Here is a 27,003-nt window from a genome sequence, read left to right as displayed (position 1 = left end):
ATGGTGCAATGTGCGATGCTGCGCTGCTAAAAACGTATAGTATGTGTATATTCCTTATAGCAATATACTTGTGATGCGCATAAAATATACCTCACAGAAAACATATAGCATATGTGCACTTGATTAAAATAAACTCCAACAAATAATATTACCCAGTCCATAATGTGATATTAGATAGTATAGACTCTTCTTAAAAGCGATCATCCAACACCAAAATCCAAAAAGATGTGCTTCTAAACTTGACATATTGAAGTGCCAACTCTCACCTCCTGATAGGCATCATATCGCATGTATATGATAATCCACCCAGATTGCAGCCAGTACTCCAATCCTCCTTCACCTCCAGACCACTAGGGACGCTCTGCTCGTGTTTCCCTTTGCTTCGGTTAATGGTGGGTATGGTACCTTTAAGGTTCCTATGGATTCATGCTGCCAAATGCTCAGCTCTCCTCCCAGGAGGAGGGCTCAGTACAGCATTGTGAAGCCCACATCAAGCAACATAAGCAAGAAAATCTCATTACCAAATAACTAAGATTTTTGTTCCATGAATATAAAGGTGTAATCTCACTTCCAGAGCTCATTTTTCCTTTAACCCTACCATGGACTTACAGCATACAGAGGCACAGAACCGTTTCCAGCTGGCCAGGTCAATACATTGCACGTCCATTGCATTCCCCCTTCTGCCATAAGCTCATGGTCACTTCACAGCAGAACTGTTCAGCAGACTCTCCCGAAATAACAAATAGCTATGATCAGCAGCTGACAGGCTGCCAATTGCAGGTATTTACCTAAAATTCGCTCTACCGCCATAGCTCTCATCTTCCTACCCCCTCTCTAAATTTCCCCCTCAACGTTTTACTCTGATCTTCTCCCCCTGCTGTGCTGATCCCCTCCACATGCAGCACAGATTTCCCTGTGTCTCCAACTGCAGCACTGCCAGCTTCTCTTCTCCCAATAGCTGTGGGTAGCCACAGGGGAATCAGGTTGTGAAGATGGATTCCCCTCTTTGCTTCAATGCCCCCCTTGTGCTGCTCCCCCAGTGCCCCATTACCTAAGGTGCCACCGGCTTGTCAGGTGCTGTTAAGGGAATTAGTGGGGGATCGGTGTCAGGATGGGGAGCGGGGGAAAGGGGTTGCTCCTCTGAGCTTACTTTTCCAATATTCCCATTCTCTCTGTTCCCCCTTTGCTGCCAGGACCCATGGAGTCCTGTGTAAGTCTAATATGGATGCACTCGCACGGCACTACAAATCTACGTGCAGCCCTCCAGAGTCTGTTTTTAATAGGAAAGCAGAGGGACTGGCAGGAACACCAGGGATTTCACACAAAGGAAGCAATACAAAGAGAACAAGATACTTTTTGTTACAAGTACATGGTACAGCAGGCACATATATGAAATGTTGTGTTGATATACAGGTGAAAATCAAAAATTTAGAATATCGTGGAAAAGTTCATTTATTTCAGTAATGCAACTTAAAAGGTGAAACTAATATACGAGATAGACTCATTACATGCAAAGCAAGATAGTTCAAGCTGTGATTTGTCATAATTGTGATGATTATGGCTTACAGCTCATGAAAACCCCAGATCCAAAATCTCAGAAAATGAGAATATTGTGAAAAGGTGCAATATTCTAGGCTCAAAGTGTCCCACTCTAATCAGCTAATTAAGCCATAACACCTGCAAAAGGTTCCTGAGCCTTTAAATGGTCTCTCAGTCTGGTTCAGTAGGAATCACAATCATGGGAAAGACTGCTGACCTGACAGTTGTGCAGAAAACCATCATTGACACCCTCCATAAGGAGGGAAAGCCTCAAAAGGTAATTGCAAAAGAAGTTGGATGTTCCCAAAGTGCTGTATCAAAGCACATTAATAGAAAGTTATGTGGAAGGGAAAAGTGTGGAAGAAAAGGTGCACAAGCAGCAGGGATGACCGCAGCCTGGAGAGGATTGTCAGGAAAAGGCCATTCAAAAGTGTTGGGTACTTTCACAAGGAGTGGACTGAGGATGGAGTCAGTGCATCAAGAGCCACCACACACAGACGGATCCTGGACATGGGCTTCAAATGTCGTATTCCTCTTGTCAAGCAGCTCCTGAACAACAAACAACGTCAGAAGCGTCTTACCTGGGCTAAAGAAAAACAGACCTGATCTGTTTCTCAGTGGTCCAAAGTCCTCTTTTCTGATGAGAGCAACTTTTGCATCTCATTTGGAAACCAAGGACCCAGAGTATGGAGGAAGAATGGAGAGGCACACACTGCAAGATGCTTGAAGTCCAGTGTGAAGTTTCCACAGTCTGTGTTGATTTGGGGAGCCATGTCATCTGCTGGTGTTGGTCCACTGTGCTTCATGAAGTCCAGGGTCAACGTAGCCATCTACCAGGAGATTTTGAAGCACTTCATGCTTCCTTCCGCAGATGAGCTTTATGGGGATGCTGACTTCAATTTTCCAGCAGGACTTGGCACCTGCCCACACTGCCAAAAGCACCAACACCTGGTTCAATGACCGTGGGATTACTGTGCTTGATTGGCCAGCAAACTCGCCTGACCTGAACCCCATAGAAAATCTATGGGGCATTGCCAAGAGAAAGATGAGAGACATGAGACCGAACAATGCATAAGAGCCAAAAGCCTCTATTGAAGCATCCTGGTCTTCCATAATACCTCAGCAGTGCCACAGGCTGATAGCTTCCATGCCACGCCGCATTGAGGCAGTAATTGCTGCAAAAGGGGCCCAAACCAAGTACTGAGTACATATGCATGCTTATACTTTTCAGAGGTCCGATATTGTTCTATGTACAATCCTTGTTTTATTGATTGCATGTAATATTCTAATTTTCTGAGATTGTGGATTTGGAGTTTTCATGAGCTGTAAGCCATAATCATCACAATTATGACAAATCACGGCTTGAACTATCTTGCTTTGCACGTAATGAGTCTATCGCATATACTAGTTTCACCTTTTAAGTTGCATTACTGAAATAAATGAACTTTTGCACAATATTATAATTTTTCGAGTTTCACCTGTATTCTTTAACCATTAGCCGCCCGGCCAATGGCCGTTTGGCGGCTTCAAATGCGCTCCTGTATTCCAGGTGCACGCCATTTGGCGTGCTCCTGCACATGCGCAGTTTGCGCTAATGCAGAGCGGCGCAGCAGCGCGATCTGTCACCAGCCGTGCACCTCGGACACGGCCGATGACAGATCCGAGTACTGGCTCCCGTAGCTGGTACCATGTGACCTGCTGTGACAGCAGGTCACATGGTACCAGCTACCTGCTGTGACAGCAGGTCACATGACAGTTGTATACAATGGATGGCTTCATTGATGATGCCATCCATTGTATACTAGTGCCTAGCTGTGAATGGTCACAGCTAATCACATGCACATGTCATGTGATTAGCTGTGACCAAATCACAGCTGAGCACAAAAAAAAAAAAAAAAAAAAAAAAAAAGCTGAATGAATCGATTTCATTCAGCTAAATGCTTGCTTATAGCAAAGTAATTCTTTGCTATAAGCAAACTGTGTAAAAAAAAAAAAAAAAAAAATACTGTTCACTTCCCCAAAGTAGTACAATGTTACTATGGTAACATTGTACTACTTTGGTCATAGTAAAATATGAAAAATTTTTTTTAAAAAAAATAAAAAAAAATGTAATAAAAAATTAAATATAATAAAAAAAAAAATAATAATATATATATATTTTTTTTTTCATACTGTCACCAGTCAGTGTCCCTGTTCACCGCCATGCCAGTTATATGATGACGCTGTACTGCACTGGTGACAGTATGTAAAAAAAAAATAGTGAAAATAATTTTTTTAATTTTTTCATTTTCCGAAAACTTATGACAAAAAAATACAACTTCAAAAAACTCGCCATGCCTCTTATGAAGTACGTCGGAATGTCTACTCTGCAAAAAGGGGTCATTTGGGGGATATCTGTACTGTTCTGACATTCTTGGACCTCAAGAAATTAGATTGGCTGTCAGTACTTCAGGATTGATCAATATTCAGATCTATACCATAGTTTGTGAACTCTATAACTTTCCTACAAACTAAAAAATACATCCTAATTTGGGTTATTTTCACCAAAGACATGTAGCAGAATACATCTCGGCCTAAATTTATGAAGAACAATTACTTATTTGTAAACTTTTATAACAGAAACAAAGAAAAATGTGTTTTTTTTTCAAAATTTTTGGTCTTTTTTTGTTAATTTAGCAAAAAATAAAAACCCCAGCGGTGATTAAATACCACCAAAAGAAAGCTCTAGTTGTGTGAAGAAAATGATAAAATTTTAGTTTGGGTACAGTGTTGTATGACCGCGCAATTGTCATTCAAAATGTGAGAGCGCTGAAACGTGAAAAATGGCCTGGGCAGGAAGGTGTAAAATCGCACGGTATTGAAACGGTTAAAGGTTCAGTGTAGTAAAAATGGTGATATAACCTATTCATTTACTATTTAACCTGCCAGCATCTAGGGCAGACTGTGATATCACTTTTGGGTATATTAAGCCTTTACGCTGGCCAGAGACAGGTATTCATCCAGGGACCAGATTGTATAGTGGTCTGTCAATGTACACAAAACCAGAAGTGGCCATCTTTTACAGCAACATTGCATAAGTTATCTTTCTGGTATGATTATATGGAAATGCAGTGCTTTTCAGGCTACTATAACAAAAAAAAATCATATGCCTTCTGTTGCACTGTAAACTTCTAAATGGACTACACAACCCACTGTAATATAGACTACAACAATCCTTCCTGAAAGAAAAACACGGTGTTTCAGTAACTGTCACATGTATGTGAAAAAATGTGGATTTGTCTGTGTGGCTAGCCACTCTTTCTTCGGGTCAGTGGAGAATATCTAAAAATATATTAATTAAGCATCACTATAATAAATCAGAAGTAGTTTTCCATTCTGAGCAAGTTCACAATGATAAAACCAAGCATATGTACTTCACTTGCTGCACCTTTGTTCAAAGGAACTGGTAGCAAAGTAGTTCCATGACAGCCAGCTACTTAACATTTTTAGGTTATAGTAACAGCAACTCCTGATTTTTTCCAAATAACAGGTTTCCTTTAAAGTCTAATTCAGACACAAGAAAAAAAGCTTGCAGTGGGCACCCCTATAATGCAATGATTAAATGCTCAATCATGCTTAATCCAGTCTCCTAAAGTCTCTTCTCTAAGGTACTCCCCGGCTGCGACTGCACACTTGCCTCCGCACATACAATGCAGCGTTGAAAGTGATGATGTCCAGGAACCACCCATAGCCCAGAGCATCAGGAAGAAGCAGTATATTTATTGTATGTATAAAATAAAAAAACATTTTTAATTGACTTTTTTTTTTTTTACAATCTTTAGGTTTTCCTGGTAGCACATTTAAAGCCCTTATTTTGGATGTTGTTGGGTTTGGGTACCTTTTTGTATATGGTGCTTCCAGGAGAAGATATATAAAGGATTTTTGGTGTCATAGATTATACTACTGGACATCTTTCATTACAGGCCAGTGATGTGACTAAAGCTGTAGGAATTTTCTAAATAAACATGCCTCTTGCATATGCGAGCAAAAATGCTGCGTTTTTCACTGATTTGAAATGATATGCATTGTTGTCTATGTAAAGATCAGTAATACAATATTGAGTACAGAGCTGTAAAACAAAAATAGAAACTGTTACATTTGAGTGCAGCCATTTACTCACATATGGGTTTACTCTTCTATAGGCATGTTAACGCAAGTATAAATGAGTATATTACAATACTGGCAATGAAGACAAATTGTACTAGTCTATATGCTTACACACCTTTACTCGCCTATACTCAACATTACTCAGGTCTTTACACAGTTTTTTACTTACAGACTTTTGGTCAACAAGTGCCTGAGTAAACATCAGTAAATTATCACGCCCATGTGCAACTGGCCTCAAAGCTCCAATTGGCCCTTTTTAAAGCAGAACTTCACCCAAAAGGGGAAGTTACACTTGTTTGCATCCCCCCCCCCCCCATTTCACTGCCACATGTGGCACTTTTTTTTGGAAGGGGGGGGGGGGGGGAGTTGAAAGGTACACACTACCGGTCAGATGAGCCAAAAGCTTGGCCCACCCTCCTTCCCCTGCAGCCTTCTAGGACACTTCACAGGTCCCAGAGGGTTGAGACCATTCATAATGCGCAGAAGGAAGCCAGTTGTGAAACTGCAAGGCTTCACCACCAGTTTCCCTTATTAAATATTTAAGATGCCAGCACCTGCACCAGAAGCAGACTGGAGAATGTGGACATGCCTGGATCCCTGGATAGGTAAGTGTCCTTGTATTAAAAGTCAGCAGCTACAGTATTTGTAATGTTTTGATGGGGAGCTCCGCTTTAATATTTTAAGGAATACCCACACAGTTAAAAGAAAATAAACTATAAAATGCGCCTGACAGTGCTATAGCTCTACAATGCTGGTTATTTGCCAGGGGAGAACATTACAGGAAGGCTGAGGATTGTGGAGGAAATGGTTACATAAAAGTAAAAAATGAAGCAGAAAGAACAAAGGGATTGGCTGTAGGAAATGCTAATAATCACCTTTTGGTTTCCTGGACAGAGCAGGACTGCAGGTAGAGCTCCCACCAGCTGCAAATCACAGAATGGAAGAGTGCAGAGAGATTAATAGGGGGGCATGCATTTCACAAGTCAGATTTAGGGAAGGACCATAGCGCATGATTCATATTACATAAAGATCAGAAGACAGGTTACTTAATTACCATGCAAAGCAGTGGATACAAATCAAATAATTAGTAATGATTAGATAGCTTATTAAAGCTGATTTTAAAGTGGTTTAGACTACCAGAATCCTCATCTTACCAGCAGATTGTTTTTTTCAGTCCTGTTTTGTGTTGTGTCTGGCTGCTTTTCCCCCTCCTTGGACCTCATGCAAACTGGGCATTTAGCAGGGCGCATGCGGCCCCCCTACCCGGAAATGCAAAATCACGTATAAATACACATGTGATTTTGCACACCCGTGCCGCACTATAGCGGTATTTCGGCTATAGGGCGGAGCTGAACCGGTTAATGACTACAGAACACCTCCCTTAAGTTATGTAGAAGGGGAGAATGTTTTGTAATTATAATAAGCCTCCTGTCCTAATAGGACAACGTCCTATATCAATAGAAATAAGGGAGTGAGTAGGGGCACTTTCACAATGCTCTGCTCCTGCTTCCCCGCAGGGCGACATAGCCACGGCTTTTGTGCAGAGTACCCATGCTTTCCCATAGACTTCTATTAATTCAGGCAATTTTTGTAAATTTTCTGGAAGTGCACCAAAAGTCCTGCAAGCTTTCAGAAAAAGCATCAAAACCACCCAATCTAATAAAAGTCTATAGGAAAGAGCGGATAACCTGCATGAAAACCATGGGTACACCGCACTGTACCCACACTGCAGGGAAACTGCAGTGTGAAAGCACCCTAAATGTCACCACTGAACAAGAAGTGCATCACTTGGATTGTAGGGTGAAAATAAAAGTGAAAGAAACCTGAAAAAAGAAAACAAATGCAGGCAGGAAATCTAATTGGTTTTAGATGCATTTTAAATATATCACAAATTTTGATCATTTGCTTTCTAGGTTTTCCAAAAGTCAGTACTGCTGTTTTCAATAATAGGATGTAATCCATGAAAGAAAAAGTAGTAATGCAACCAACAAATTGTCCACATCAACCTTTAACTGTCCAGGTGGACATATACCCAAGTCAAAAAATGAAAGCTGGAACATATACAAACATATAGGGGTTAAAGTGTTGACATGCTTCACGTTCCAGGGGAGAATGCAGCTCTAGATTTCCTGCAGTGCTTTTTAAAACAACAAAAAGTCTGAGCATTTGGTCTTGCAATGCTTACTAAAGTGGGGGAATCAGTGCTCATGTGAACAAATGCTTTGGCTTTTGGTTATGTAAAAAGTAAAGAAGGCAGCAGAATGGTGAGTTTTTCTGAGTTTTTATTACTTTTTGTCCATCCCAGAAAGACACCTAAAATAAGTTTATGTTAACATTTCAGTATAGTGCCATATGAAAGCTTTTGTCCCTTTGCCAATCAGTTTGATGCAAATTAGGACATTTTCTAATACATTATATGTGCCACAGATGACTAGACCCCTGGCAATGGATCAGGCCAATAACCTACAGTCTGGCCTTGCCACTCTTCCCCCATTAACATGTTTCTACCCATCAGTGAGAGCAGGATATATCACCTAACAAAAATGGATAAGAACGCACTGAGTGACACTTATCAAAGACATGTTTAGACACAAGTTAAGCTGCCTGACATTTATGAATGAGGTGGCAAGTAGAATAAATATTCCTCAAAACTCTCCTCACTGTTCCGGTTTAGCATTCCCTAGCAGTGCTACAGAATTGATATATGTCCCCCACTCTTTTTAATTGCAAGTATATCAATCATTTTAATCCTTGCTTGCTGGCACATCTCCACTAGCACAATAATATTTTGGGCCAGTATTCGCTTCTGAACACCCTTTATTTACAGCAGGCATAAACAAGGAAAGATAGCACAGTTGCTGATCAGCACTTTGCCTTATCATGCAAGTGTCCCTGTGTCTGGTTTCCACCAGGAATAATATCCGCATTTCCATGTCTGTTCAACCATGACCCCAGTGTGAGTCTCTATGGTAAAAGAGACATGAGAACAAAGTCTTTCTAGGAAGACATAAGTGTTAAGAACATTGTGCTTCAAGAATAGAGAACAATCACTTACATCAGAACTTAAAAAAAAAAAAATAAAATAAAATATGTTGTGTATTTACTACTCACCTCTGTCCCATTATTTCTCACAATGCATTGTCCACTTTGGGGACAAGCAAACCATGCCTCTCTCCAATTCCATAAAATATTGAATCCACTGACGTATAAAAGAGCTCTAAAACAGTAATATAAGCTCTAAACTCCAGGCAGAGTGAGGAAAAGATAGCAGGTTCCAAAAGTGCTAAATGCAATACATTTAACTCTCTCTGTGGCAACTACTGGCAATTAGATAACTTTTATGTTGCTGATATCTCTATAGGACATTCAGTTTATTATGAACATCATAGATGACTTGCCTATGAGCTCCACAATGCTACCACTGCGGCTGCGGTTCTGAGACTCATCTCGACAAATGCTGATATGCTGAATGCCTCCAGAAGATGTCAGGACATGGAGCAGCTCAATAGGAGGAGTCCTGAATATTTGCTGCAGCAGCTCCAGAGCACCTGTCACCACATTATGATCTCTGTGCTGAGTAAAATGTAACGTCAGTTCATACACCTGAAAAATAAAAACAAAAACACCCCAGAGTCATTAAAGTGGAACTGTAGTTTTGTGCACAGCATTTTTGTGCTCCTGGGAATGGTTGGACCCACTGGCTATCATTTATCTGATGTATCTTTGGGGACATTTTTATTATTCTCATCTATATTTCTACTATGCTACAGGTTACCATCATCATGCCCTACCGAGCAGAGAAGAACCCCTGCTGTAAGGAACTTACCCCTATGATAATGATTTCTTTATAGATTTAGTCCTTTGTTTTCCTAACTGTGCTCTACACAGAGCATGTATGATTCTAGTACAGCATACTCTCCTTCTATCGGTTGCCTGTCGATCGCAATATTTGCTACCAGTTGTTATATATGCTCTGATTTTCTTTCTTTGTATTGTCCAAATTCTTTGTCATTTGAGAAAACAATTTCAATAAATACAAAAAAAAAAAAAAAAAAGTAAAAAACTTTACCATTAACAGCTTGATAAAAAAATAATGTTCTTTAGTGAGGAACATACCTTCGTCCATGAATATTTATGCAACCAAAATTGGTGTGTGCTATAAATTGCCTCCAGCATTGCTTCTATATCTATTCTTCTTGCTCGAGGCTGCCATTTTGCTGATGCCCAGAGCCCCTGAACAGCAGCAAATCGTAAAGCAGAACTAAACCCATCGTTTTAACGGTTTCAAAAAACAGTTACATTCCTGGAATGCTGGGATGGTGTCATAACTGATCACATGAGCAGCAATGGCAGTTGCTGATCAAACAGAAGTTGCTTCCTTGGCTGTAAAGGATAGGAGGGTTAAATTCTGCTTTAAACACGTCAGCAGTATGGCCTCTACAAATTCTGCAAAGACTAAAAATAGAGAGCAATTGAGCATGTGCAGAACAGGGTAAGACAATGTATTACTGGATTTTAAACAGTATGGGCACTTATTTTAATGTTTTACATAGCTAGGTCTGCAAAAGTGGCCAGCCTGAAGTCATCTAGCATAACTTAATTTTCTGACTAAAGTTCCACTTTAATCAGTCCCTTAGTACAAGTGACCTTCTATGGGTTATAATTTCCCAGGGAGTGATGAAGAGTGTTTTCAGTGGTTGGAGGCCTTCATAATTATGCAGGGAGATTTTCAAAATCAATGGGCAATCTTCCTGTGAGTGTCCCAACTATCAATAATCAGCATAATAGAGATGCAAAGTCCACATGAATGCCGCAGGCAACATTACACAAATATAGTTTATCCCAGCATGCAATCAACTTGTTCCACAATTGCCAGACAACTCCTCTCCATCTATGGCCACTTCTAATCTGGCTTCTCAATGGCGTGCCATGAAATACTGAAGAGTGCATATTTTAAAAAACAATGAGATTAAAGGGTGGGTAATCTTCTTTGCCTGCCATGACACATAGTACTGATGACCTGCTTACCTGTGTTAGCTGCTCTCGAGATGGGGATATTTCCGCTTCCTTTCGAGTAACCCCAAAGCTGCCTTTCAGACTGGTGTCTTTCACTTGTTGTTGTAGTAATGGGATCAGGTAGCGTAGTGTTAATAAGACTCCCAAGATTAAAAGTGTTGGCTGTTCATCCTCAACAGGAATGAGAAGACCTGCAGAGTTCAGATAAGCAAGAGTGAAACATAACCTGTAATTCAAATCACTGGTCTGTTTGAGGTAGAGAACCTAATGAATTATAAAAATGTTCAAAGAATCCCAAAGTGCAAAATGAATATGGGCACCACATGTATACCCCAAGGTCAGTATCCCCTTATGTGCTTTTAGTTTTCTTAAAGTCGAACTCAGCTGAAAAGCTAAATACACAGATCCAATATATGTATGTCAGCAGTTTTACGTGCCAAAAGATTTGTATTTCTTTTCATCCAGTCTTGCATGAATCCTTAAAAACAAGCCAGGCCCTTATGATCTACAGTTGACTGAAAGGGTTAATAATGAACTAACTTTTGCTTTGTGCCTACTAACTGGTTTATTTTATTCAAGATGTTCCCTTGGGATTGAAATGCTGTTATCTATGCACACATTTTTCCCCTGAGAAATTGCAGAAGTTACTATTTTGTTGCATTTTTGCTATGACTAGCCATATAGTAGTTTACTGAGATCTTTTTACTGTATTCTGATTGGTGCTTTATGGAAACCACCTGATGCCGTGTTATCATTTATTACTTAAGGCCTAATCAATAATAAAGAAGTTGAATTCTGCCTCGCACATCTAGGTATTTGTGCCGCAGTGTTCCCAAAGTACTTTGAACTGTGTGTCATTGTATGCAGGAAAAGGGACCTAAATTGATGTTCCTGACAGTTGACTACTTGCTAAGCTGCATTAAGCTGCTTTGATATTCCTATTGACTTGCACTGTGAGAAAAGCAATACTGACACAAACAAAGGCCTGTGTACACAGACCCCATTTCAATATTTTGCATGCTCCTGTGTTTTCCTACAATAAGAAGGTATCTGTGTAAGTTTACCCAGAAGGACATTGAGAAGCCATGTGTAGAAGTACTGCGTTCTCCGGGAATGCTGGCAGATGTGGACGGCAGAACCAGCTGCTGTGCGGCGAATTGTAGGTGAACTTGATTTTAGATTGGCTACAAAAGCTTTTAGCAGAACCTGTAATATATAACACAGGGTGATTATACAACACAGCACATAATGCAACATAAAAACAACAAAATCCCTCCGTTGACATAACACTACATGTAATAAACGTTCTAAGCACTGTGCCTGCTATCTCAACGTATCTAAAATATCGTAATGTTCACTTCTTTCACATTTCTTTTTCAAAAGTCGCCTACAGACATCAGATTGTGGTGGATGCAAAAGAGTCTCCAGAGATCTTCTGTACAGATTTCACTATGTGGTAAAAGATTTGTGGACACCTGACCATCACACCTACATGAGTTTGCTGGACACCAATTTCAAAACCATGGCCATTAATATGAAGCTAGCTCCCCTTTGTGGCAATATTAAGCTTTGCTCTTCTATGAAGGCATTCTTGTGTCAGTGAGGTCAAGTACTGATGTTACATGAAAATAACTGGCTGGCAATTGCTGATCCAATTCATCGCAAAGGTTTTCAGTAGGATTTAGGTCAAGGCTCTGTTTGGGCCATTCAAGTTTCTCCACACCAAACTCATACTTTATGGAGACGGCTTTGTGCACTGGGGTAGAATCATACTGGAACAGAAAAGGGGCTTCCCCAAACTGTCCCCACAAGGCTGGAAGCACACAATTGTCTAAAATATCTGTATATGCTGCAGAATGAACAGAATCCTTCACTGGAAACACCTGAAACTAATTGGGAAGGGGGTCCACATGCCTTTGGTTACCTACTGTAGGTGTCATGGTCAGGTTTCCACAAACTTTGGCCATGGAGTTGATATTTATCTATTTACACGCATGTTTGAACTAACTCAGCTTGCATGTTTTCAAGTATGAAGTGGATGCTGCTTAACACCCCCGTGGAACCCATTCAGCTTCACCACAATCAAAATTACACCCCTGGAAGGAATATGCAGGACCGGGCAGCTTCCACCTGAGGCTTTTTACACAAACATAATGCTCCATAACAGATTCCTTCTGTTGATATACTGTAACTTTTACTTGGCACAAATGAAGTTCCCAGCCAATACGAAGGGCTGGCCAACTCCTGGGTGCAGTGCTAGCTGGGCAGTCACTGTGGGGATTCAGTGTCAGTCAGTAGCAGCCTTCAGCAGCTGGGAGACTCTGCTGGGGTGGAATCAATGGGCCAGACAGGTGCTCTTTAAAATGGGCTTTCCTGGAACAACCTGATATCCCCAATATTCTATGTCACACGAAAACACAATCTGGACAGTATTAAAAGATTCATATCGACATGAAGACCAAACCTTTACTGACACTTTTTGCTTACAAGTAAAAATATTTTTTTTGCTAGAAAATTACATTGAACCCCACACATCATATATATTTTTTAAAACAGAGGCCCTAGAGAATAAAATGGTGGGTGCTGCAATTTTTTATGTCACACAATATTTGCGCAGCAGTTTTTCAAACACACATTTTTTGGAAAAAATGCACTTTGAATTTTAATGCACAAAACCACAATAGAATACCTGTTTGGTAAAATTTAAGAGAGGATGTCACGCTGAGTAAACAGAAACCAAACATGTCATGCTTTAAAATTGCGCATGCCTGTGCAACAGCGACAAACGGTGTAAATTTCATTAAACATAGGCGACATTTTAAAAGCCTTTACAGGTTATCACTTTTGAGTTACACAAGAGGAAGAGGTCTGGTGCTAGAATTACTGCCCTCGGCGATATCTCACATGTGTGGGATGGTCACTGTCTGTGCACGTGCGAGACCGATGCGTGTGTTGCGTTCAAGCACGGGCGGATGGGTGGGGGGGGGGGGGGCGACAGGTTGCTTTAAAAATGTTTTTGTTTATTCATTTATTTATACTGTTGCTTTAATTTTTTTTTTTTTTTTTTAATCGCTTTTATTGTTATCACAGGGAATATAAATATCCCCTGTGATAGAAACAGGCATTGACAGGTACTCTTTGTGGAGAGACTTGAACAATTCAGAGAAGAAGAGTAGAAGAAAGCCAGCTTACAGCTATAAAATTATGAGGCTGCAGATATCCAAGACAATTAATTTCAACAATATTTTGAAGTGAGCCAGCTGATCTGCTGACATTAGAGACTGCACCATTATTAATGTGAAACAGCTGTTCTTATATGAAACTGCTTGTGGGACAGAACACTCTGGTGTATGCACATCAGCCACCCCATTTCACCTCTACATACTGCTGAAATTGACTTGAAGACAGGACTGAACATATGAAGACTTCTGCAGGCCATAGACGGGTCGAAAATCGGCCAATTTTTCAGCCGAAAAAAAAAAAAAATCGTCTGATTTCCACACCGTTAATGGGTTAATTGGTTGGCCGTATTGGCACATTTTTTTAGCAGTAAAGTTGGAAAAAATGCGGCCGATTTTGCCAATCTTCCCAGGAAGAAGAAAGAAGAAGAAGAAAGAAGAAGGAACAAGAAAGAAGGAGGAAGAAGAAGAAAGAAGGAGGAAGAAGAAGAAAGAAGGAGGAAGAAGAAAGAAGAATAAGAATTCCAGTCCGCTATTATATTTTATATGAAAAGTCTTGTGGTTGCAACAATGTATCTATTTGTATCTGAATAAAAACATCTGTATCCTAAATGGATATAAATAGATACATTGTTGCAACCGCAATACTTTTTCATGTCAAATATAATAGCAGAGCTCTCTGCAAGGGACAGAAGTAATTAACCGTTTCCATACCGGGCACTTTTACCCCCTTCCTGCCCAGGACATTTTTCAGGTTTCAGCGCTCTCACACTTTGAATGACAATTGCGCGGTCATACAACATTGTACCCAAAGTAAAATTTTATAATTTTCTTCACACAACTAGAGCTTTCTTTTGGTGGTATTTAATCACCGCTGGGGTTTTTATTTTTTGCCAAATTAACAAAAAAAGGCTGAAAATTAAAAAAAAAAAAAAAAAAAAACATTTTTCTTTGTTTCTGTTATAAACGTTTGCAAATAAATAATTGTTCTTCATAAATTTAGGCCAAGATGTATTCTACTACATGTCTTTGGTGAAAATAACCCAAATTAGGATGTATTTTTTAGTTTGTAGGAAAGTTATAGAGTTCACAAACTATGGTATAGATCTGATTATTGATCAATCCTGAAGTACTGACAGCCAATCTAATTTCTTGAGGTCCAAGAATGTCAGAACAGTACAGATATCCCCAAATGACCCCTTTTTGCAGAGTAGACAGTCCGACGTACTTTATAAGAGGCATGGTGAGTTTTTTGAAGTTGTATTTTTTTGTCATAATTTTTCGGAAAATGAAAAAAATAATTTTCACTATTTTTTTTTTTACATACTGTCACCAGTGTAGTACAGCGTCTTCATATAACTGGCATGGCAGTGATCAGGGACACTGACTGGTGACAGTATGAAAGAAAAAAAAAATATTTTTTTTTATTTTTAATTTTTTATTACATTTTTTTTACGATTTGTTTTTTCATATTTCACTATGACCAAAGTAGTTACCATAGTAACATTGTACTACTTTTGGGGAAGTGATCTGTATTTTTTTTTTTTTTATACACAATTTGCTTATAGCAAAGAATTACTTTGCTATAAGCAAGCATTTACCTGAATGACATCGATTCATTCAGGGTTTTTTTTTTTTTTTGTGCTTAGCTGTGATTTGGCTACAGCTAATCACATGACAGCTGGGCTGTGATAAGCCCAGCTTGTGCATGTGATCGCTGTGACCAATCATAGCTACACACACTAGTATACAATGGATGGCATGAATGAAGCCATCCATTGTATACAATTGTCATGTGAGCTGCTGTGATTGGTCACAGCAGGTCACAGGGTATCGGCAATGGGGCCGTGTTCGAGGTACATGGCCGGTGAAAGATCGCACCGCTGTGTGGCTCTGCAGGCACGCAAACTGCGCATTCCCGGGAGGGCGCCATATGGCGTCCACCCGGAACGCTAATGGATTTTGCACGCTGCCATTTGGCCATTGGCCGGGCGGCTAATAGTTAAATGCCGGCTGTAGGTGGGACGAAAATTGGACGATTTTTTTTACTGTTGGTGGTAACGTCAGCCTATTGAACGACCGATTTTTTTATTTATTTTTTTTTTTAAATGGACGGTTTTCGACCAGTCTATAGCCTGCATTACTTCTTGGTACAGTATATGTAAAACTTGGCCTTCTTAAAATGAAAAGTGCATTTTAACAGCTGCGCTTCATTATCGCTCCCTAAAGTCTACAGTATGCAAACTCTAACAAACAAACTTATTTGCACCTTTATTGGTATATTTTCAAAAGCAATTTTTTTTATCTGTTGGGGAGAAGTGGTAGGTCTTCTGTAGTCCAACTCAACAGCATGCTAGAGTGAAAATGCTGCTCATCCATAGATACTGTTGTCACCCTATAACAGGAGGTGTATCGTTTACAAAAAAATTATGTCACCTCCACTCCTAAGATTTTTTTTTTCTTGGGTTTAGATACACCTTAAGTGATAAAAAAATCACCAAACCAAAACTACATTATTTTCCCCCTAACCATTCCATGCATTAAGGCAGTGTTTCTCAACTCCAGTCCTCATGGACCCCCAACAGGTCATGTTTTCAGGATTTCCATTATTTTGCACAGGTGATTTGATCAGTTTCACTGCCTTAGTAATTACCACAGCTGTTTCATCTGAGGGAAATCCTGAAAACATGACCTGTTGGGGGTCCATGAGGACTGGAGTTGAGAAACACTGCATTAAGGCAAGCTATTCACTTTAAATGGATCTGTAATGAGCTTCAACACCCTCCCCCCTCCCTAAAGAAAACACCTACCTTAATGTTGTCCAGTGTAGCAGACTACAATGCACATTGAATTCACAATCAGTGTTGTGGTGTGCTGAAGAGCAGGTGCATTGAATCATACTATGATGGATACACAATGCCCTGCAGCACATTGCCAAAACAGACGTTAAAACACTTCTTAATGCATGTCTACATGCAAGCAAAAGGTTGAAAGTCTATCAAAAAATTACCTTGATTTCATGGTCATTTGCAAAGTTTCCAAATGCACCCATGATTTTTGGGATAGCAGCAGCAAGCGTTTCTTGTACCGACTCTTCCTGGCGCTTAGATATTTTGGTGAGACAAGGAAGCAAGTTCACCAAGTATGGCCTGGCAACACAAGAAGAAAGAGAAGACTTATGTAGACAACAGTGCAGAAGATGGGGAGGGCTGTAAAACAGACAAGTTCTCTACTAGACACAGCTTACATCTAAACACATGAAATATACTGCCAATATATTGTCTTTTTTGTTTATGAGTTTCCCTTTATTTTTGATACAATCATACATATTTATCTTATGATTTGATGTACGTGGATCTTTTAATAAATTGGCCAAAGTTTATATTGGTTACTGCATTATCGCGTTTTCTCTGTTCTTTATCCCTTTTCTGATTGCCGGATGGGAGATTCTTTAAAGTTTGCATAGTTTAAAGTGGATCATTCATCTTATATTTGCAAAAGGATTTCTTTTGTGGATTACCTACCATTCTGAGTCCCTATTACATCATGCTTACTGATCGGCGTTTTAGTCCGGTTTAGGGAATCCATCAGAGTGGGAGTCATCATCCTGTATTTGGGAGAGGATATCCATTGGAAATGATTTGCCATACTGTATACTGCGCATATTGACCGCTGTATACGGTCAAAGAGTCCAGCAAGGGGCCATTTTTTCCCGGCTGTATGGTGACGGTATATGGGATCAAGATTTTTCTCCTTTATTTTGTTCCATTTTCTATGAGTATGTATATGGACTTTAAATTTGGACATTATTATTTAATTAGCGTTGCATTTCTTTGTTTACATTTTTTAATATTGCCTTTGTCAGCTGCTTTTATTTTTTTTGTCTCATTATACTCTAGCGCAGTTGTTTTTTAATCATACATATGGACAGGGGCGGACTGACAACTCATGGGGCCTCCGGGCAATAGGGGATCATGGGGCCCCTATGTCCTTGCCCAAACTCAAAAAAGCCTATGAAAAAGGTACCAGGGGCATCTCATGGGAGCCCCCTACTGACCCCGGACCCTCGGGCAGTGCCCGAGTTTCCAAATGGTCAGTCCGCCCCTGCATATGGAGAAATTCAAACATTGCGAGCCACTCTACCTCCTCAAAACATGTTAAAGATCAAACACATAGAAACCTTTTTCCACACAAGAATCAGGGCAGGAACATATACAGAGGAGCCCAAAAATGTATACAGTTGTTGTTTGCTGCCATAAAACAATTCAGGTTTTAAAAAAGGGCATAATGTGTAGTATTAGGCTTCCCCTAAAGATGTCAGTAGTTGCACCATTGTTGATGTCAACATATGACCTTCAGGAATGCATCAAAGAAAATGGCAGAGGTGCGCTTGACTTTGGAGCAATGCAAGACCATTTAGAAGTGGTGTTGTAATTTTGAAAATGTGTGTGAAGTTCAACGACAATGTCGAAGTGAGTTTGGAACAGAACCACCAACACAACGAACAACGGCACTAATTCGTGATAAGTTCGAAATCGATGGCACTGTGTGTGATGTACACATGCAAAGATCTGGGTGATGTCACACAGCAACACGTTCTGCTTCCTCAGGTATGGTGTTGCAACAGAATACATGCTTGCTGCAAAAGTCTGTCAATGTTGTTCATGCAGTAGTTTGCAGAAATGAAGTGTCTGGATGCAACTGATGACCACTTTGAGCACCTAATGTAATTGCACAATTCAAACATATCTTACAGCTACCCTTTGATGTTTATATAAATCTAGCAATAACATTTTTCTGCATATATTTTTTGTGTTGAATTTCGTATACATTTTTTGGGCCCCTATGTATATGAAAAAAAAATTAGATCAGCTAATTTCCACATTTACAGCCTTTCCAGCTTCACAAACGGAGATCCAGAAATTTTATGCCTAGGTTCACATGGGTGGTACACATGCTACACCAGCCATCTGAAAAGTGATGAGCAGGGCCCTCGAACTCCTTGTGTACTGTTTTGTTACTGTATTGTCTCATGTACTGTCCCCCACTATAATGTACAGCGCTGAGCAAACCTTTTGGCGCTATATAAATACTGTATAATAATAAATAAATAAAAAGTGATCAATCGGAGGTACAGCAGTAGCTTCCAAGGATTCAGGAGGCAATATGGTCACCTCCGGAATGCCTGTTTTTTTTCCCCTTTATCTACTGAACTACTGTTCCACTTTTGGCTCGCAGCTGCGACGTGGTCCTATTCATTAATCAGTAACAGTACTGCCTGCCAAATATGACATGCTGTATAATTTTGCTGTGCCATGATGCAAAGCATTGTTGCTGCTCCAATATTTACGACCCCATTCCAGCCACTGTTGCACAGTTTAGTTAGGGGGCTGGGGGTGGTAAAAATGTAGATCAGCCTCCTGTTTTTATCGCCCCTCTGGCCACCCATGTGAATGAAGCCTTAGACCTCACACATTGTGCCTACATTTGTATGCAAAACACAAGGCACCACTTGTCCCTGCTACACAGCAAACAACAAATTGGTTTACCAAGCGGCTACTGTGAATGTACTTTAAAGAATCCTACCATTAAAAAACTATATAAAAGCCTTTGCTTAAACAAAATCTATTATCTTCTTTAGGTGCAGGGCAAGCACTGACATTTGTTTTTGGGAGGTGCACTGAGGCCCTACAAACACTCCACCCTCAGTGCAACTGAGCTCCCAGACAGCACAGCGGTCAAGCAGTTTTGTATCTGGGTTTGAAGATCTTGATGGGTATTTAGAGACATTATTTCCCCATCAAGAGCCATTGTGACTGACAGCAGGCAGATTCCATAGCCAAGAGACAACCTGCTATTGCTATAGAACCACCCACTGGCTGCCGTCAAACATAAGGAGAGAGCAGACCTGATGGGAATAGTCCTTCAGCTTCCCCATCAGGTATCAATGACTATCAGCTCCACCGGTGGCTAGCAGTCTGTTGGCTGTGGAGCTGACAGCACCCTTGACAACCAGTGACAGATGTGGAGGGGAGTAGTTAGTGGCGGCAAACATGCTGATGCAGCTTCAACTTGGATGTAAAATATTTTTGAATGTGGTGCAGCCATAGCATCACTTTTGCAATTTTTTTTTTTTTTTATGGAACGCTTCATGAATTTGCGTGTCATCCTTGCGCAGGGACCATGCTAATCTTCTCTCTATCGTTCCAATTTTGCTGCCGAAGCAAGCACATCACTTTTGAAATTTAAGAACAACCTGCGATTGTTTTGGTGGCAGAGCATTTTAAGTCTGGCACAGGACCTTACTACCAGAAAAAGTGTAATAACTTCTTTATTGAATTCCGAACATATGATCATGGTAAGGTAGGCCCTTTAATTCTCATATCATTATCAAGCTTTAGGAGGAAGTCACCTCTTATCCTTACCACCCCACTGCTTGCACCCTTTTGTCTAGGTACATTTTCTTACCTGCACTTCTGAGGTCGAACAAGGTGTGCCAGTTCAGCAAACCTCCAGAGGGCAGCTCTGAGGCTCCGCGGGGCACCATTCTATAATCAGAATTCAATTAAATTAGTAAAAAACATAAAACACATCTGAAAAGTTACAGTTAGGTCCATACATATTTGGACACAGACACAATTTTAGCTGTTTTCAGGTACTGACCAAAACATAATCAAGCTATAGTTATATAATGGATATGGGCTGAAAGTGCACACTCTCAGGTTTAATTTGAGGGTATGTACATCCAAATTGGAGGAAGGGTTTAGGAATTACAGCTCTTAAGAGCAGCCATCACCCCTTTTTCAAGGGACCAAAAGTAATTGGACAATTGAATCAAAAGCTGTTTCATGGCCAGGTGTGGGCTACTCCTTCATTATTTCTTCATCAATTAAGCAGGTAAAAGGTCTGGAGTTGATTCTAAGTGTGGTATTTGCATTTGGAATCTATTGCTGTGAACCTACATCATGCGTTCAAAGGAGCTGTCCATGCAAGTGAAACAGGCCATTGTAAGGCTTCAAAATCTAAACAAATCCATCGGAGAGATAGCAGCAACATTAGGAGTGGCCAAATCAACAGTTTGGTACATTCTGAGGAAAGAAGAACGCACTGGTGAGCTAAGCAACATAAAAAGGCATGGACATCCATGGAAGACAACAGTGGTGGATGATTGCAGGATCCTCTCTATGGTAAAGAACAACCCATTCACAACACCAAGACAAGTGAAGGACACTCTCCAGGAGGTGGGCGTATCATTGTCAAAGTCTACAATTAAGAGAAGACTTCATGAGAGCAAATACAGAGGGTTCACCACAAGGTGCAAAACATTCAAAAGCCTGAAGAATAGAAAAGCCAGATTAGACTTTCCCAAAAAAAAAAAAAAAAAATCTAAAAAAGCCAGACCAGTTCTGGAAAAGCATCCTTTGGACGGATGAAACTAAGATTAATCTGTACCAGAATGAAGGGAAGAAAAGAAAAAGTGTGGAGAAGGCTTGGAACAGCTCATGATCCAAAGTACACAACATCATCTGTAAAACATGGTGGAGGCAGTGTGATGGCATGGGCATGTATGGCTTCCAGTGGCACTGGGTCATTGGTGTTTATTGATGAAAACAGAAGCATCCGGATGAGTTCTGCAGTGTTTACAGATATACGGTCAGCCAAGATTCAGCCAAATGAAGCAAAGTTGATTGGATGGCGCTTCACAGTACAGATGGACAATGATCCAAAAACACACTGCAAAAGCAACCCAGGAGCTTTTGAAGGAAAAGAGGTGGAATATTCTGCAATGGCCGAGTCAGTCAACTGATCTCAACTCAATTGAGCATGCATTTCACTTGCTGAAGGCAAAACTAAAAAAGGCAGAAAGACCCACAAAGAGCAACTGAAGACAGCTGCAGTCAGAGCCTGGCAAAGCATCAGAAAGGAGGAAACCCAGTCTTTGGTAATGTCCATGGGTTCCAGACTTCAGGCAGTCATTGCCAGTAAAGGATTCTCAACAAAATATTAATGATTACATTATGATTATATTCAGCTGAAAATTACATTTGAGCCCTGAAAATGGAGGGACTGCGTATAAATATAATTGCAGTTCCTAAAAATTTGTACTTATGTTCAACCCCTTAAATTAAAGCTGAGAGTCTGCACTTTATATTAATTTGGATTGCTTCATTTTAATTTATTCTGGTGGCATACAGAGCCAAAAGTATGAAAATTGTGCCCGTGTCCAAATATATATGGACCTAACTGTATATAATATGCTTTATATTTTTTCCCATCTAGTACCTTTCCTGTGTAATGTTTCAGTACACAGCCATCATCTGACCCCTGAAAAAGTATGTCTTACATGTTTACAGAACTAAAGGCTACTTTCACACTGATCCGCGGCAAAAACACATATGCTTTTTTTCTGCATCTTTACCAAATTTGCGGTGCATTTTTTTCCAGGACGTGCGACTCAAAAACCGAACCAAAAATGCAAGGCGGGCAAGTTTTTGATGCATTTTTGCTGTGTTTTCCATTGATTTCAATGGGAAGGTGAGTTTTTGGTGCATTTTTTTTTACAGCATGAAAAACCTGCACCAAAAATGCAGCAAACAGGATACTAATAAACACACCGGACCCACAACACAGCAGTGTAAAGAGTACCATAGGAATACTTGGTCACACATTTTTCTTCTGCTTTTTTAATTCAAAGGCAGAAGAAAAACAGATTAGTGTGAAAGCAGCATAAAGTGTAGCTAATGATTGGGAAAGGTCCAGACACCATATGTAATTTTTATGGTAAAAAGAAAAATGAATCGACTACAACAATCAGAATTAAGTCCATTTTATTGTCACTGAGGGCAGGGCAGAGAAGAGAGTGTCATTGCTAACATACTGATCACATGATGGAGAACCACTTTTACTTTTGTTTGTGAGGATCAAATCTAAGTGAAAGGCAGGTTTGAGAACTAGCAGCCACACAAAGTGTAGGCTGGTAACTATGAAAAAGGAGGATGTTTATGAATGTTACATTAGCATGAGGCATCACTCTGAGGAATGTGTATAAACAGACTGAGAACAAGAGAACTCTCTGAGAATAAATGACATTTTTCTTAAAAGGAAGTTTGTTACAGGACTTTACTATTCAAAATCACTCAAATGCTTACAAGAGAAAATAAATAAATTTTAAACACACACACCACACCACCAACAAAATCCCACGATCATCTTTTGCAATCCAGGGTCCCCCAAGATACTTGCAGAGACCTGTAAGACCTGAAGCAGCCCAAATTTAACATATTAAACGGTAGGTCTGAACCAAAGTAAATCTCCATATACATATGGGTTTCCCAGGTCTCTCGGGCTGAATGGGGCAGGCGTTTAAGTGAACCTGATATTTTGCACTGCAAAATAAAACTAAAAAAAAAAAGTGTTCGGTTTCTATGTTGTTACATTTAACAAATGGAAACACGCTATTATTTTATTAGCAAAAAATAAATACACCTATCGGGGGGAAAGTGAATACATGTATATAGTGCAGGCACCTAGAAGTATACATGCATTCACTGTATTTATTACCCAACAACTGCACATTATAAAGTGTATGAACAGCCAAACCATTTTTTGGGGTGCAAGAACCAGAATTCCTGTGTTTGGGGCATACATCTCTAAAAGCAAACAACCCTAAATGCAAGTAGCGCCCAGCATCCAGCTTCTGCATACTTCAGCCAGTTATACCAGCAACAGGACTGCCTGAAAGCACTGGGATATGATGCTAATGGTTCAACCGTCCATGTACATGTAGTCCAACAAGGGATAACCCCTCACTTTAGAGAGTTCTCCTCTAAGACCTGTTTCACACAGGCGTCAGCATGTGTAAGAGCTGTGTGAACACTCTTACACTCAGTGTCAACAAAGCTTTCAGCAAGCTTTGTTGACACTTTTAAAGTACCATTCAACTCAAGTTTGTAAATGTTGAACACAGACCCTAATGAGCATGTTGATTGCTACTCTGAGCAGACATCAAGCAGGCCTCACCAAGCTATCAACAAGCTTCAAGAAAGCGGAGGCCTGCTAGCAGCTTGTTTAAAGTGGCAATCAGCACTCCCATCATGATTATTGTTATTATACAGGATTTATATAGCGCCAACAGTTTGCACAGCACTTTACAATATAAGGGAGACAGTACAATTACAATACATTTCAGTACAGAAGGAGTAGGAGGGCCTGATCCTTGGAGCTTACAATCTAAAGTTCTAAATAATCTATGTTCAACATTTACAAACTGGAGCTGAATGGTACTTTAAAAGCTTCATGAAAGCTTGCTGAAAGCTCTGTAAATGCTTTGTCAAAGCCTGCTGTTCACACTGCTCTTATACAAGCGGACGCCTGTGTGAAACAGGCCTTGTTGCTATGACAGGAAATGAAGGGAAATGAAGGGAAATCTCGGCAACGGGACACAAACACCAAAAAAGAAAAAAAAACTGAAAGAGGTCTTAACTATTCCTTGCTTTATCCAGAAAAGCATTGTTTGGCTTTACATTCACTTTAAATAGAAGAGTATTTTTTACAAATAAAGTAAAAGTGATTCTGAATAGAAAGCTTATTATTGCCACTTTAAACAGGAAAAACTAACTGGATGTGCACCTTCCTAATAAAGATTAAATTATAATGTAAACATTTAATAAAATTAAAGTCAAAATATCATCTATTTAAAAATAAGTACTGCCTTTCCTTTGCTGTAGAGCAGGTTTGTAAACAGTTATCTCTTTCTTGGCTGCCATGGCAGACAAATGAGGTCTGTTTTTGCTTATGACTACACATCTATCCAAAATCAAAATTTACAATGACTAAGCGGGTACTGCTAGACTTCCCGGTGCCTGGCACAGTGGAATGGGCACCATTACACGGAGTATCCGAAAACTGCAACCATTCACTGTGTTTACATCGAACACCATTAAGGGATTCATTGAAAAAAAAATAAATCATTAATGTAAATTTGCTAAAAGGAAAGAAAAACTACCAACAGCCTCACCTAATATACAAATACAAACCGTTTGCGGATTCCTGTGTACACCAAACAGGGCTCAGAAGGACCCACTGTAGCTGTAACTAGTCTGACTCAATAGCAATATACAGAAAACAGCAGTTAAAAGTGCAAGTCCACCTTAAAGGGATACTCCGTTTAAGTTGGTGTTCTAGTGTGCTTGGCTTTGAATAGCTCCGGTGACAAGCAGTTAAAGTGTATCTTAGCCCAAAATGGTGGTAAGTATCCAAGAACAAAGAACAAAAATGTATATATACAATTTACCACTCCATAGACAGGTTGACTTAATTTTTTAGGCTTTTCTCCCTTTTGTTTTCACCTGGTGATCCTGACAATATTAACACCTTTACTGTCCTAGGGTGACCACGCTCACTCAATGGACTGTATCTATAAAGAGGCAGCATTGTCACCTTAGGACAGGATTACAAAACACTTCCACTCTCCTATTCACCACAACATACTGGGGGGAGATGTTCTGTGGTACACAGTGATAGCTGCGAACAAATTAACTGGTAAAAATGCAGGATAGGCAGAGAGCATAGAAAGTTATCAGCTCACAGGATTTTTAGCAGAATCAACAGGTTTTTTTGCATTGCTTAAAGAGATAGAACAAAGCTTTTTCAATCTTTAATTTTAACAAAAAAAAAAGCGAAGTTAATTGTTTGGGCTTCCATACTAAACACTTTAAAGCAAAACTCCACCCAAAATGCGAAGTTTCGCTCTAAGGCCTCGTCCTCTGCACCCAGTTAAGGATAGGACTGGAATCGTTGGGAAGTGGGGGGTGGGGGGGGGGGGTTTGAGAAGAGGTTTAACAGGTACCTGCTCCCACTTCCGATGCAAGCGCCTGGCAATCGGAAGTGGAACTTGTCCTCCCCTCCTTTTCTGCCCTTAGTCTTCTGGGACACGTGACAGGTGCCCCAGAAGACTACGGGACTATTGACAAGGTGCAGCTCTACTCGAGCAACTGTCACAGCCAGGTGCCCACATTTGAGATGCCGGTGCTGGGGAGAGAGGACAGCTGGTGAAACCGCCTGCGGTGAGGACATCGCTGGACCAAGGGACAGGTGAGTGGCTGTTTTTTAAAAGTCACCAGCTACACTTTTTGTAGCTGCTGACTGTTTTGTTTTTACGGTTTGACTGGAGCTCTGCTTCTCTCCCCGACCTCTTCTTTTAGTGCAGAGAATCACTTCCTAGTGGTCTGACACTTAAACGACAGAAAGTATAGAAAAACAAATATTTATATCAATATCTTAGTACAATCTCTATGGACCCACCTTTTTTATTTCTTTGTACAGTTCAAGTTGTAGCCTTGGAAGGTTTGAATCCATCAAAGCCTGTGATGGGAAGACATAATGACAATAATAAACCTACCAATAGTTCTATATCATAATACCAGCCAGGGTGGATAAAAATCAATGATTTTTAAAAAAAATAAATAAAAAAAAATGATTTTTTTTATTTAAATCGGATTTTTTTTTAAATAAAATGCTTTTTGAGGAAAATATATTACCATCCAAAGGTTATTCCATCATGAAATAAAGATTAGTTTTTTAATTATGTAGAATAAGGCTGTATATGTTTAATGTTTTTGGTAAATAAATTCCATGAATCCATTCACAATGTCATGCTCTTCCAGAGGTTTTTGTAAGATTATTGGGCAGTTTCTCTGCTACAAGATATTATCACAGATGCTCGGTTTACTTTTGCAGTTCTCAAAACTGAATTTGACTCAGCGGAGATCACATGCCTCTTCTTCACAGCAAAAATGTTATAACATGAACAGAGTTAAGAAAAAGACCTTAATCCTAACTTCTACAAACCTATGAATACAGAATCAACCCCTTCAGTGCTAAGTTTCAAGAAGTTCAGTGAATAGAATAGAAACAATATGTTTTCTGATTGTTTGGAGTGGAATAGATCTGCACAAGAAGAAAGTGAAACTAAGTGTGAGGAGGAAGGGGCTGACAGTCTACGTTTCTTAAAATTTATATATTTTGTTTAGCCAAATTAGTTAACAAACATGGATGTTTAAGCAAATCACATATGCTGGAATGTTATTGTTTCAGTTGAATAAATCTATTTAAATTGTTATTA

At 39.9% G+C, this 27,003-nt stretch overlaps 1 protein-coding gene and 1 non-coding gene across 2 annotated transcripts in view; both read right to left on the bottom strand.

Annotated features, from left to right (window-relative positions):
- The window catches only part of HTT (huntingtin), a 268,580-nt gene that overhangs the window by 185,017 nt on the left and 56,560 nt on the right, over positions 1-27,003 (bottom strand). The window contains exons 4-10 of the mRNA XM_089691557.1: positions 26,184-26,243; positions 20,349-20,428; positions 16,891-17,029; positions 11,766-11,907; positions 10,714-10,892; positions 9,084-9,288; positions 6,561-6,608 (exon numbers count right to left, since the gene is read on the bottom strand). Coding sequence (XP_089547683.1) covers positions 6,561-6,608; positions 9,084-9,288; positions 10,714-10,892; positions 11,766-11,907; positions 16,891-17,029; positions 20,349-20,428; positions 26,184-26,243 — 853 coding nt within the window. The remainder of the gene's footprint in view (positions 1-6,560; positions 6,609-9,083; positions 9,289-10,713; positions 10,893-11,765; positions 11,908-16,890; positions 17,030-20,348; positions 20,429-26,183; positions 26,244-27,003) is intronic.
- LOC149450709 (U6 spliceosomal RNA) lies at positions 20,014-20,118 on the bottom strand. The gene has a single exon (XR_016315226.1). It is a non-coding gene; the product is annotated as a U6 spliceosomal RNA (small nuclear RNA).

The sequence above is a fragment of the Staurois parvus genome, unplaced genomic scaffold (assembly GCF_062004578.1).
Source record: "Staurois parvus isolate SC_StPar_1 unplaced genomic scaffold, SC_StPar_1.0 ptg000564l, whole genome shotgun sequence".
NCBI classification, from domain to species: domain Eukaryota; kingdom Metazoa; phylum Chordata; class Amphibia; order Anura; family Ranidae; genus Staurois; species Staurois parvus.
The sequence above is the reverse complement of the archived record's forward strand: the minus strand, read 5'-3'. Positions and strand labels throughout refer to the sequence as shown.